General features: G+C 41.2%; 1 protein-coding gene across 4 annotated transcripts in view; it reads left to right on the plus strand.

Moving 5' to 3' along the window:
* The window catches only part of SEC23A (SEC23 homolog A, COPII coat complex component), a 57,036-nt gene that overhangs the window by 1,570 nt on the left and 41,328 nt on the right, over positions 1-14,138 (plus strand). For 2 of the 4 annotated variants that reach the window (XM_084792731.1, XM_084792730.1), the window contains exons 2-5: positions 2,433-2,678; positions 5,037-5,094; positions 5,600-5,686; positions 8,885-9,121. In XM_084792731.1, coding sequence (XP_084648857.1) covers positions 2,458-2,678; positions 5,037-5,094; positions 5,600-5,686; positions 8,885-9,121 — 603 coding nt within the window. In that variant the 5' untranslated portion in view covers positions 2,433-2,457. The remainder of the gene's footprint in view (positions 1-2,432; positions 2,679-5,036; positions 5,095-5,599; positions 5,687-8,884; positions 9,122-14,138) is intronic. The other 2 variants (XM_084792732.1, XM_084792733.1) reach the window with 1 other exon arrangement.

Here is a 14,138-nt window from a genome sequence, read left to right on the forward strand (position 1 = left end):
TGTGCTACATTAAAGTGACAGGATGCTTTGATTTTATCAGGAGAAAGTATTTAAATAGTTCCCACAGCTACAAATTATGGAAAACAGTGGCTATTTCTTTAGAATGGCCTTGTATCTTAACGTCACTTTTTAATAAGATGGGTTTCTTAAATCTGCATTCTAACAATATTCCAGGATATGTGCGTGCGTGTGTCTGTCTGTCTGTCTGTCTGTCTGTGTGTCACTGTGGCTGGCCTGGAACTGACACGAGATCCACCTGCCTCTGCTTCCGAGTACTAGGATTAAAGGTGTGCGCCAACATGCCTGTCTGGTTTTATATTCTAGGCTAATGTTAATATTAGGTAATAGGGTGCTTGCCAAATAATGTCATTACATTAAGCTTGTGAAAGGACTTTTGAGCTGGGGTTTGTGATTTTATTTGAGCTGTTAGTACTTTTGAAAGTGAGATAAGGAAGTGTGGTACATGACCATGTAGCTGGACAAAGCAAGACCAGGTGCAGCTTGCTTCAAAAGATTGCTGCAATGTGGGAATGCTAAGAGACACAGTGGATCTCAGTGGATCTCAGTGAGTGAATATGGTTTAGAGCAGAGAGGTTGAGAGAAAAAAACTGAGGAAGAGGGAAATTGTCCTCAAATGTCACTCAGGTGCCACTTCGTATGTCCTAATAAAATACAAGGATGTGGAATAGAATCCAGTTCACAGGCTGCGGAGTTGCTCAGCCACTAAGAGCACTGGCTGCTCTTCCAGAGCACTAGGGTTTTCCCAGCACCCACGTGGCAGTTCATAACAGTCTGTAACTCCAGTTCCAGGGAATCTGATACCCTCACACAGGCAAAACATGCAAGCAAAACAACCGATACACATAAAATAAGGTAAATAAATCATTTAAAGAGGGATTCTAGATATAACATGCTTAAAAAAAAAACAGTGTCTAGTCCACAACCTAAACCTGACTTGCTTATGTGTGTCTTTTAATCTTTCTCATTGAGTGAGAATGAAGGCAGCAGTTCTCAGGATCTCCTTACACTTGTAAACATTATTGAGGATCCAAAGAAAAACATGTTTATTTTATATTCCTAAAAGAAAAAAAAAAAGATAGTTTATGAAGTCTGCATTCAAACAGAGGAGGGAGAGGGGAAGCAAAAGATGTTTTATGATTATCTTATGACCTCTGCTCCCTTTCTCCTCTCACGTTATTTTTAGTTTTGTTCCTTTGAGACAGGGTTTCTGTCAACCTGTAACCCAGGTAATAGCAATCCTCCTGTCTCTGCCCCCCCTAGTGCTGGGCTTATAAGCATTTACCACCATGCCTTTCTCTGCTAGTTATAACAGATGGGCTTGTTACTTCTCTTCCCAAGGGCAGAGCTTAGCAAACAGCCCAGCAACACATGGAAAGCCATTCAAGCCGTCAGTGTGGGATGGCTCACTGAGTTAATCCTAGATACGACAGTATCTACAACTCTACCTAGCTTGGTCTTACATGCATCTTTACTGACTAGAAACTCGGTTTCTCAGTTTTGGCAGAAATCCCAGATCAGGATGCTATATTGGGTGTCTGGTGAAGGGCTGCTTGATGGTGCACATGTGGCACTCTGTCGTTTATTCTCAAACGGCAGAAAAGACAGCAGGGTTTTTCGAGTCTTTTTAAAATAAGGCCACAAATCCTGTTCATTTAAAATCAGGTTCTTTTCATACCATCTTTCTTAGCAATTTTAATATCAACTTATAGGTCCCTGATTTTCTTTTTTTCCCCCTTCGAGACAGGGTTTCTCTGTGTAGCCTTGGCTGTCCTGGACTCACTTTGTAGACCAGGCTGGCCTCAAACTCACAGCCATCCTCCTGCCTCTGCCTCCTGAGTGCTGGGAAAGGTGTGCACTACCACTGCCTGGCTTGATTTTCTATTTTTTAAAACTTAATTGAAAAATACTTTGTGTTATGTGTGTGGGTGTTTTGTGAGTGGATGTCTGTGCACCACTTGTGTGCCTGTTACCCTCAGGTGTGCACCACTTGTGTGCCTGTTGCCCTCAGGTGTGCACCACTTATGTGCCTGTTGCCCTCAGGTGTGCACCACTTGTGTGCCTGTTGCCCTCAGGTGTGCACCACTTGTGTGCCTGTTGCCCTCAGGTGTGCACCACTTGTGTGCCTGTTGCCCTCAGGTGTGCACCACTTGTGTGCCTGTTGCCCTCAGGTGTGCACCACTTGTGTGCCTGTTGCCCTCAGGTGTGCACCACTTGTGTGCCTGTTGCCCTCAGGTGTCAGAGCATGCCAGATCCTGGAGTGATACAGTGTGGGTGTAAGCTGCCATGTAGGCACTAGGAACTGAACCCAACAGCCAGCCTCTATCTACTGAGCCAAAGGTGGGAAAACATACATACTTTGAATTTCTTCTGAGGCTTTTGGATTTTTAAATATCGTTTCATTTATGTTTCAGACAGAAATAAGAATCAAGCTCTACAATGACAACCTATTTGGAGTTTATCCAACAAAATGAAGAACGGGATGGGGTCCGCTTCAGCTGGAATGTTTGGCCATCTAGTCGGCTGGAAGCTACAAGAATGGTTGTCCCAGTGGCAGCCCTGTTTACGCCTCTGAAGGAGAGACCTGACTTACCGCCCATTCAGTATGAGCCTGTCCTGTGCAGCAGGACGACCTGCCGCGCAGTTTTGAATCCTTTATGGTAACTAAAATGCATGGAAAAAACTTACCTGGTATACCGTTCCGAACTGGAATTTGTGCTGGAGGTCTAGCCCTACTGATAGAGTGCTTACCCACCACACACAGGGCCCCCGGGTCCAGCCCCCAGCTTCACATAAGCCAGCGCACACCTGTGATCTCAGCACTCAGAAAGTGGAGGCAGGGGACTCAGAAGTTCACGATTATCTGCAGCGACATAGCCAGTTCAAAGTCAACTTGGGCTACATGAGATCATCTCAACAAAAAGAAAAGGAAAATAAATAGTTTCTTGTTTATTTATATAAGAATTCCATTTTCTTTCTTTCTTTCTTTCTTTTTTTTTTAATCTGTTTAGAGTTTAGGCAAAGAAATCCAAAGAACTTAAATTTTAGTACTCTAGTACAGTGAACTGGTAATATGAAGAGACCAGATATAAATGTCATTGTAAAAACTAGTATATCTATTGAAGGGTACTGACCAATGGTATTGGCTATGTATGAACGTACCTTATAACTTGGAAAAGTCCTAGTTGAGTTGGTGTAATATTCAAAGGTGCATATATATCTATGTTTACATATACATACACACATATACATACACACACATACATACATATATATATATATTTTAAAATTTATTTATTTATTGTATATGAGTGCTTTATCTGCAGAAGAGGGTGTCAGATCATATTATATAGATGGTTGTGAGCCACCATGTGGTTGCTGGGAATTGAACTCAGGACCTTTGGAAGAGCAGGCGGTGCTCTTAACCACTGAGCCATCTCTCCAGCCCTACATATATATATTTTTTGAGACACAGTTTCTCTGTGTAGCCCTTGGCTGGCATGGAACTCACTCTGTAGACCTAGCTGGCCTCAAACTCAGAGATTCACCTGCCTTTGCCTTCCGAGTGCTGGGATTAACGGTGTGTGCCACCACTGCTCAGTCAAAAGGTGCTATGAATTCTTTTTTTCTCCCTGAGACATGTTTCTCTGTGTAGTGTTGGCTGTCGTAGATGTGCTTTGTAGACCAGGCTGGCCTTGAATTTATAGCAGTCCTCTTGCCTCTGCCTCCGTGGGTGCTGGGATTAAAGGTATGTGCCACCACGCCCAGCTGGCGCTATTATTTCTAAGGGAAAATCTCAGAAAACAAAACTTGTCTTTTTTCTACCTCTTCTCCAGTCTAATCTGCTAGCAGATGTAGTCAGTTCTACGCCCAGAGCATTATGGATTCTTTGTCTTTTACTTGGTGCTTGCTAGTGCCTAGCTTAGTCTGTCTTTCTGATAGATGTAACACCTACCATCTTTTCTCATTCTGAGCCTGGAGCATAGCAACTTTACTTCCAGCCAGGAACTTTGCTAATGTTGTTCCTTCTCCATGCATCCCTCTGCCTCCAGTTGTCACTGGCGGCTTCTCCTTCAGGCTGCTCTTTCAGTTTTGCAGGCTCTCCTTTGTTTTTATTTGACATTATCTTTGTTGTTGAGATTCATGTTTTTTGAAGCAATCTCTCTGTGTATCCCTGGCTGGCCTGGAACGTGCTGTGTGGACAGACTAGCTTTGAATTTGCTGAAGTTCCCCTGCTTCGGTCTCTTAAGTATTGGGATTGCAAATGTGTACCACTGCACCTAGCCAAGATGGCTCTGCTCTAAAGGAGCTGTTCCAAACACATCCTCTAGAAATCTCTCTTTGTTTTCTTTATCTATTTAATTAAAAAAAAAAGTTGTATGTGTGCGTTGATGTGTGGTGCTATGTGTGTAGAGGTTAGAGAACAAGCTTGGGAGTTGGCTGTCTCATATTGATCCTAGGTTGGTAGGCTTTCTTGGAAAGCACTTTGACCCAGTAAGCCATCTTGCTGGGCCTTTAATCTTTATTATTGCCACTTAAATAGTATTTGCAGCTGGGTGTGGTAGTAAAGACCTGTAATTCTAAGGATGTGAGGGGCTGTTTGCCTACACATTTTAGCAAGATCTTGTACCCCTCAAAAACCCAACCCATTCTCAGGGTACAATTTAGTTAGTGGTAAATGTTTGCCTCGTGTATGAGGCTCTGGGTTCAACCCCTCATGCCCCCAATAAAACCCAAATCACTTTGATCATCAATTTTAATCCATCCATGCTTTTGAGTGAAATTAGTTTTATTTGGGCTGTAGAGATGGCTCAGAGGTTAAGAGCACTGTCTGTTCTTCCAAAGGTCCTCAGTTCAATTCCCAGCACCCACATGGTGGCTCACAATCATCTATATACTGTATACACTATATACATAATAAATAAATATTTAAAAAAAGAAATTAATTTTATTTAAATTAAGACCGTTGTAAAATTGAACTGAAACATTTCCTAACTAACTGTCTTTTCTTATAACAGTCAAGTGGATTATCGAGCAAAACTCTGGGCTTGCAACTTTTGTTACCAAAGGAATCAGGTAAGAACCACGCTTACAGATGTTAATGTAGTAGTGCTTGTCATACAGGGAAATGCTTACTGAAAAAAGGATAGAATAATTATATCAAAACATTTTTCTTTTCATTACATTTGTTGGTTGCATGTGATGGGTGTGCACATGCTGTGGTGAGCATATGGAAGCCAGGGGCACCGTGAGGGATTTGCTTCTCTCCTTAGAATCTATGGGCCACAGGGATCCTCCGCAGGTAGTCAGGGTTGGAAGCAAGTGCCCTTATCCACTGAGTCATCTCACCAGCCTGAAGAGAGACTAGACTGGTCTACATAGTGAGTTCCAGGATAGCCACGGCTGCACAGAAAGACCGTGTCTCAAAACCCAAAAACCAAAACTAAACCAAACCAGCTTCCTCACCCCCACCCCCTACCAGTCAGAAAATTTAAATGATAAGGAAATAATTTTGAGTTTAAGACTGTATTTCTGTTTCTGGCAAATAATTTGGTAATGTATTTTGTTTTTCTGTTTGTAGTTTCCACCTACGTATGCTGGGATATCTGAATTGAACCAGCCGGCCGAGCTTTTACCCCAGTTTTCAAGCATTGAATATGTAGTTCTGGTAAGAGCGGAAGAGTAGGTATTTAAGAAAGCTATAAGTAGGGCTTTTGTCACACTAATTATGGAAGTTAAGATGACTTTAAGGGCATGACTGCAAATTGAACTGAGCATTTCAAAGCTAAGAACTAAGTCAACTTGATGAAGGTAATTTCTGACTGGAATTATTTGATGACTGGTCAGATCCTGGGTAGGATGGTGTGACGTGATCGGTAAGCAAAAGAGTACAAGCTTTGTTTTATAATTGGGAGTTCTCTTGTCATATACTTAGTCAGTAAAGTGCTAAAGTCGGCTGATGTGTCCCTGAATTTATGAACGAACATGTTGTTGCATTAGGAAAATAATTTATCTTCCTTGTGTGAACAGCTTTACATAGGTACTTTTAGATTTAATTGTGGAGAGTGAGCATGTTAGGTTGTGGGAGGAGAGGAGCAGGAGAGCAAGGTCACCTTGGTCTGTAAGTTCAAGGCTCACCTGGGCCTTATGAGACTTTGTTTCAAAACAACAAACATTTAAGAAATGTAGAAATTTTATTTTATTTATTTATTTTATTAATTTTTTATTAATTTATTCTTGTTACATCTCAATGGTTATCCCATCCCTTGTATCCTCCCATTCTTCCCTCCCTCCCACTTTCCCCTTACTTCCCTCCCCTATGACTGTTCCTGAGGGGGATTACCTCCCCCTCTATATGCTCATAGGGTATCAAGTCTCTTTTTGGTAACCTGCTGTCCTTCCTCTGAGTGCCACCAGGTCTTCCCCTCCAGGGGACATGGTCAAATATGAGGCACCAGAGTTCGTGTGAAAGTCATACCCCACTCTCCACTCAATTTTAAAAATATGAATATATATTTGAGACAGTGTCTGTCTCTGAAGCCTTGCAGTTTCCTGTGTAGAGCAGGCTGCCTCTGCCTGTCTCCTGAGTGCTGGGATTAAAGGTGTGTGCCATAATGCCTGGCCAATATAAAATAACTGAGTGTGGTATAGGTGCAGAATTATGATTCACTTGAATCAGTCACTACATTTGTCAAACCTGCTAGTTTTTGATTTTCAGAAAAGTCTTCCCAGTCTTAGATAATTATTTTATAAACATCTCATTATTATTTTTTAGTTAAAAAATTATTTAACTATAACTGTGCTAGGCTGGCTCAGTGGTTAAGAGTACTTGCTGCTTTTGCAGAGGACCTGGGTTCAGTTTCCAGTGCTTGTGTCATCTTGTTCAAAACTGTCTGTATTTGCAGCTGTATTCGGATGCTCTTTCTGGACTTGAGGGCATTTGCATTTATACTTACACACACACACACACACACACACACACACACACACACATGCATACATAGTTAAAAGTGGAAAAACCCAAACAAACCAAAGAATAAAAAAAAAATTACTATACCTACAGAAATAGTCTTGTTAATAGAATGCTAATTAACTTTTTTATACAGTTTTGACCCAAAACTCAGTACATGGTTTATGATTTTAAAAAATATATTATCTTGATTACTTTTTATCTAGTACTCCACTTTGTTATTAAACCAGGCATATCTTGAAATTATCATTCTAAGTGATCCCACCCTGAGTAACGGAGACTAAAGGCATACCCATACTTGGCCTGAAACTTTGTAATTGCTAAATATTATTTGAAAAGTACTTAAAAACAGTAATAACATTATTATTGTTGTTGTTGTGAGACTCATGTGTGTCAGGCTGGCCTCAAGTTTCCTATGTAGATGAAAATGACCTTTAACCCTTCTTGGTCTTCCTGCCTCTGTCTCCCCAGTGCTGGGGTCACAGGTGTGCGTTAGCACACTCAGTTTGAAAAGTAATAAAGAAATTAAACCACATGTAACTAAATGGAAAATCAAAGTCTATTCTTTCTCTCTTTCTCTCTGTGTGTGCATGCGTGTGTGCGTGCATATGTTTCGAGACAGGATCTTGCTGGATAGCCCTGGCTGGCCTGGAACTTACAGAGATCTGCCTGACTCTGACCTCTCAAGTGCTAGGATTTAAGGTGTGTGTTATCACACCAAGCTAAATATATACACATAAATGCATGCACATATATATATATTTATATTTATACATATGTATGTATATATTGTGGTTTTTGAGGCAGGGTCTTGCTGTGAATCCATGCTGGCCTTGGAATTTATGTTGATCTTCCTGATTGCCTTTCGAGTTTTGGCATCAAAAGTGTGCATTACCATGCCCAGCTATATATGTGTTTCTAATTTTAATTTTCCTTCACAATTTTTACCCCCGAGACAGGGTTTCTCTGTGAAGCTTTGGCTGTGCTGGATTTGTTTTGTACACTAGGCTGGCCTTGGACTCACAGTGATCCACCTGTTTCTACCTCCCAGAGTGCTGGGAATACAGGCGTGCACCACCATGCCTGGCTCTCCTTCACAACATTTTAAATTTAAATGTTATTATATGTGGGCTGGAAAGATGGCTCAGTGGTTAAGGGCACTGACTTCTCCAGAGGTCATGAGTTCAATTCCCAGCAACCACATGGTGCCTCACAACCATCCACAATAAGATCTGGTGCCCTCTTCTGGCATGCAGGTGTATGTGCAGGCATAATACTCTATCCATAATAAATAAGTAAATATTTTTTTAAAAATGTTATTGTGTGTGTGTGTGTGTGTGTGTGTGTGTGTGTGTGTGTATGTGAGTGTTTGGATACCATAGTGTGTGTTTGCAATTTTCAGAAGTGTGGGTCCTGGGGATGAGCTCAGGTCAGCAGGCTTGTGCCACAGTGCTTTTATTGCTGAGATGCCTCGTAAGCCCTTTAAACTTAAATTTTCACTCAGTGCTGTGTGTTGGATCTCTTTCCAGGATCACACATGTAACATGTTTCATTTCTATATGGCTTTATTAGAATTCCATTGTATGGTCTGGAGAGATGGCTCAGAGGTTAAGTGCACTGAAGTGCTGTTCTTCCAGAGGTCCTGAGTTCAATTCCCAGCAACCACATAGTGGCGCATAACCATCTATAATGAGATCTGGTGCCCTCTTCTAGTGGGCTGGCACACATGCAGGAAACACATTGTATGCATAATAAATCTTTAAAAAATTTTATTGTATATACACATTGATATCTCAGTTTGCATTTTTAATTAGTTCCTGATTGAGTGTCTTGAATATTGTGCTAAAATGTTATTATCTTTTTAAATGCTTTCCTTTCTGCATTTTCTTTTTAAAGCGTGGCCCCCAGATGCCTTTGATCTTTCTCTATGTGGTTGACACTTGCATAGAAGATGAAGATTTACAAGCTCTGAAGGAATCCATGCAGATGTCACTGAGTCTTTTGCCACCTACAGCTTTGGTTGGACTGATTACTTTTGGGAGAATGGTGCAGGTCCATGAGCTTGGATGTGAAGGCATTTCAAAAAGTTATGTATTCAGAGGAACAAAAGATCTGTCTGCCAAACAGCTGCAGGTGAGGAAGAACAGGAGTGTTCTGTACTATATATATTAGTACTTTCTAGATGCATGTATTTTTTAAAAAAATGTGATGAATCAATTTTATTATAATTGCATTATGGCAAGGCTCTAACTTTAGTGTTGTCATCAGTTTTGTTTCTTGTACAATTTATCTGTCGTACAAATTGAAGACTTTCTACTTTTCATAGTGTTCCTTGGATATCTCTCCATGACCACACATATAACCTGTTTCATTCCTGTGGTGGCTTTATTAGAGTTTCCTTCTATGTACTTACTTGGTTTCACTGTGTACATTGTTTAGATAGTGACTGTGTGTGCAGGTGCATGTGGAGGCCTTAGGACAACCTGAGGCATTGTTATTCATTAGGTACCCTCTAGTTTTTTCTTTTGTTTATTTTTTGAAACAGATTCTCTTATTGGCCTGGAGCCTGATGTTTAGGCTAGGCTGGACGCTTCAAGCCTCAGGCATCCACCCACCAGCCTCTACCACTCGAGTAGTGGATTAGAGGTTTGCACTACTACACCAAGATTTTGTTTGTTTGTTTGTTTGTTTTTGAGACAGGGTTTCTCTTGTAGTCCTGGCTGTCTTGACTCACTTTGTAGACCAAACTGGCCTCAAACTCACAGAGATCTGCCTGCCTCTGCCTCTCCAGTGCTGGCATTAAAGGGATGTGCCACCACATCCAGCCTACACCCAGACTTAAAAAAACATTTTAATTTATTATAATTTATTCAGATTAAATTAGGAATGTTATCCCCCTTGCTTGTATCTTCCTGTTCCCAGCCTCTTTCCCTCTTCTGCCCTAGTCCCCTCCCCTAGACCTCTGACAGAAGAGGACCTCCTCCCCCACCATATAACCACAGTCTATCAGGTCTCATCCAGATAGCCTGCTTCCTCTTCCTCTGTGTGCTGCCAGGCCTCCCCATGAAGGGGAAGTGGTCAAATCCAAGGCACCAGAGTTCATGTCAGAGACGGTCTCTGCTCTCCCACAACCATGGAGAATGTGCTGTCCATTGGCTAGATCTGAACAGGGTGTCTAGGTGTACTGCATGCATTCTCTTTGGTTGGTGCATCAGGTTGTGCAGAGTCCTCTGGGTCCAGATCCACCAGCCTTGATGGTCTCCTTGTGGGGCTCCTGAACTCTCTGGGTCCTTCTATCCCCCCATTCTTCTATACCACACTCAATGCTCCACCCAGAGTCCAGCAGTGAGTCCCAGCATCTGTCCTGATCCCCCGCTGGGTAGAGTCTCTCAGAGGACATCTATGTTGGGCTAATATCCACTTATAAGTGAGAGTATATGCCATGCGTGTCTTTCAGGGTCTGGGTTACCTCACTCAGGATGATCATTTCTAGTTCTATCCATTTGCCTGCAAATTTCAATATTTCCTTGTTTCTAGTAGCTGAGTAGTATTCCATGGTGTAAATGTACCTCCCTACATTCGACAAAAGGCTAATATCCAAAATATATAAAGAACTCAAGAAATTAAACACCACCAAACCAAATAATTCATTTGAAAAATGGGGTACAGATCTAAACAAAGAATTCTCAACAGAAGAATATTGAATGGCTGAGAAACACTTAATGCTCAACATCCTTAGTCATCAGGAGAAGGCAAATCAAAACGACTCTGAGATTCCATCTTACACTCATCAGAGGGGCTAAGATAAAAAACTCAAGTGATAGCACATGCTGGTGAGGATGTGGAGAAAGGGGAATACTTTCTGGTTGGAGTGCAAACTTGTACAACCACTTCAGAAGTCCATCTGGCACTTTCTCAGAAAATTGGGAATAAGGCTAACTCAAGACCCAGCTATTCCACTCCTTGGCATATACCCTAAAGGTGCTCTACCATACAACAAGGACATTTGCTCAACTATGTTCATAGCAGCTTTATTTGTAATAGCCAGAATCTGGAAATAACCCAGATGCCCCTCAACAGAAGAATGGGTAAAGAAACTGTGGTACATTTACACCCAGACTTTTTTAATGCATTGTGGAATTGAACCCAGTTCTTGATGCTTTTGAGGCAAACACTCTACTGACTACAGCCCAAGACTATCTACTTTTAATTGTATCTTTAAAATGTGAGGTGACAGGCTGGTGGTGGTGGTGCACGCCTTTAATCCCAGAACTTGGGAGGCAGAGGCAGGTGAATCACTGTGAGTTCGAGGCCAGGCTGGTCTATAAAGTGAGTCCAGGACAGCCAAGGCTACACAGAGAAACCCTGTCTCGAAAAACCAGCAAAACAAAACAGAACAAAACAAAACAAAAAAATTTGAAGTGACAAGCTGGGCATGGTGGTGTACACCTATAATCTCAGCACTTGGAGATGCAGAGGCAGGTGGATCTCTGTGAGTTCAAGGCCAGCCTGGTCTAGAAAACAAGTCCAGGACTGCCAGGGCTACACACAGAAACCTTGTCTCGAAAAGAAACAAAAAAAAAAAATTTTTTTTTCCTGAAATGACTGAAGGTATTTTGCTGGTCTGTATCTCAGCCTGCTGTGTGCAGGGCACAGGTTTGTGTCACCATGCTTGCCTCTGAAGTTTGTACTTTTTATTTACTTATTTTTTGAAGTTTGTACTTTTTATGGGCTTGTCAAAGATAAGGAAAGAGACAGTTTGGGAATTTGCTAAAGATACCTTGAGAAACGATTGAGTGTATATGCATAGAAGGGAAGGAGACTAAAGAGGATGAGTGAAAGCAAGAGATGAGTAAAGTGATGCCTCAGAAGACGTGGTGGGATTCTGTTTGGAGGGCAGGAGGCAGAGACTCTGGAAAGGAAGCTTGTTTGTTTTCATGAAGCAGGAGATGTAGGTACAGGTTGAATATTCCTTATCCAAAATACTTAGAAACAGAAGTGTTGGGGGTTTTGGAAGTTTTGGAACTCCTTGTAGACCAGGTTTGTCTTCAGTTCATAGAGATTCATCTGCTTCTGCCTCATGAGTGTTAGGTTTGATACGTGTATGGGAAGATGGTACACATTCTGAGAAATGTGTCATTAGGCAGTTGCATCATGCTGCGAACACAGAGTATGTGTATCAACTAAGAGGCTATGGCATGAGAGATGATGTAATCTTAGGGTCCACCACTGTGTGGCCCATTAGTGACTGAGATGCCATCATTATGTGTCATGGCACTGTACATAAAGAGATATTTTGGGAGTGACACCCAAGTATAAGCTAAAATAATTTATGTTTAATGTATATATGCTTATAGACATAAGCCGAATGTAGCTTCATGGGATGTGTTTAGTACAGCTGTGCTTTGACTGTACTGTGTCATGTGAAGTCATGTGAAGGATTTTCCATGTGGCATTCTGATGATACTTAGGAACTTGGAGGTTTTCTAACATTTCAGGGTTTGAAGTTTTGGATTAAGCATATATCTTGTGATGTCAGGATGGTCATGAGAATAAGCATGCCTTTAAATGTTTGCTTAAAAACACATTTGTTTATTTTGTATGTGCATGTGTGAAGGTCAGAGGCCAATTTGCAAATGTCTGTCTTCTTCCATCATGTGGGTCCTGGGGATTGAACTCATGTTTTCATGCTTTGTAGCAAGAACCTTTTCCCACTGTGCCATCTCCCTGGCCCTAAATAATTTGCTTTCCTTAATAGTAAATTATAATTTTTTTTTTTTTTTTTTGGTTTTTTGAGACAGGGTTTCTCTGTGTAGCCTTGGCTGTCCTGGACTCACTTTGTAGACCAGGCTGGCCTCGAACTCGTAAATTATAATTTTTTTAGTGTGGTTTAATTCTCAATGTTGGAGGACCTTTCACTTAAGTTATATAATGCAAATGTGGTGTTAAGAACAGGCAAATGACAGCCAAGGAAAAAATAGGCAGTAAAAACCTTGAACCCCTACCCGGACTAGCCGATGGACATTCTCCACTGTTGAGTGGAGAAGAAGATCTAACTCTCACACAAACTCTGGTGCCCCATATTTGATCATGTCCCTTGGATGGAGATGCCTGGTGGCACTCAGAGGAAAGATAATAGGTCACCAAGGAGAGACTTGATACCGTATGAGCATATTCAGGGGGAGGAGATCCCCCTCAGACACAGACATAGGGGAGGGGAGTAGGGGGGGGAAGTGGGAGGAAGGGAGGGATGGGAGGATACATGGGATGGGCTAACAACTGAGATGTAATATGTATAAATTAATAAAAATGTATTAAAAAAAAAAAAAAAAAAAAAAAAAAAAAAAAAAGAACAGGCAAATGATTGTCAATACAAGAAAATGTTCTTTTCATAAAACATTTTTGTCTTCTTTCTGTGTGCAGCTGGCTAAAAAGAATCTGGCCTTTCTGCACAAATAGTCTGCGAATCCAGTTTTAAACTCTTCTAGTTGGTTAATCGAGGATTTTTCTTTATGATCATATTCAATATAGTATAAACCCTTAGAAGGTTTTGTAGTAAAGTCTGGATTAAAATCCTATGTTATTTACCAGTTATGTATCCTCGGACAAATTTTATTATTGTCTTTGTGTTTTTTCTTCCACCTTTAAAAAAATTACATTTAAAAATTTTTTGTCTGTCTGTCTGTCCAACTACTGTGTGTACGTGCCACGATGCACAAGTTGAGATCAAAGGACAGCTTGTGGGACTTGGTTCTCTCTTCCATGTGGCATCCAGGTCCTGGGAATTGAACTTAGGTTGTCATATTTGACAGCAAGCACCTTTACCTGCCTAGTCATCTCTTTCCCCTTTTTGAAATAGTATCTTTTTATATATCCCAGACTGGCTTTAAACCTTTAATTCTCCTGTCTCAGCCTCCTGAGTAGTCCATGCACCAATATGCTTAGTAATTTTCATTATTACCTTTTGTGGGAATAGTGTTTCTAAAGAGTTTAGCTCAGGAATTGGTGCATAGTGAGAAGTTGTTGCCTCTGATGACAGTACAGGAATGCTGCAGGACCAGGTCAGTCAGATATGTAGACTTCCTGGTTGTTAAATACTTTTGCTATCATACTTTGTGACTAAGCGTTTCTAGATTAAGAGAATTGGAGT

This window comes from Acomys minous (genome assembly GCF_964271855.1).
Source record: "Acomys minous genome assembly, chromosome: 8".
Lineage (NCBI taxonomy): Eukaryota > Metazoa > Chordata > Mammalia > Rodentia > Muridae > Acomys > Acomys minous.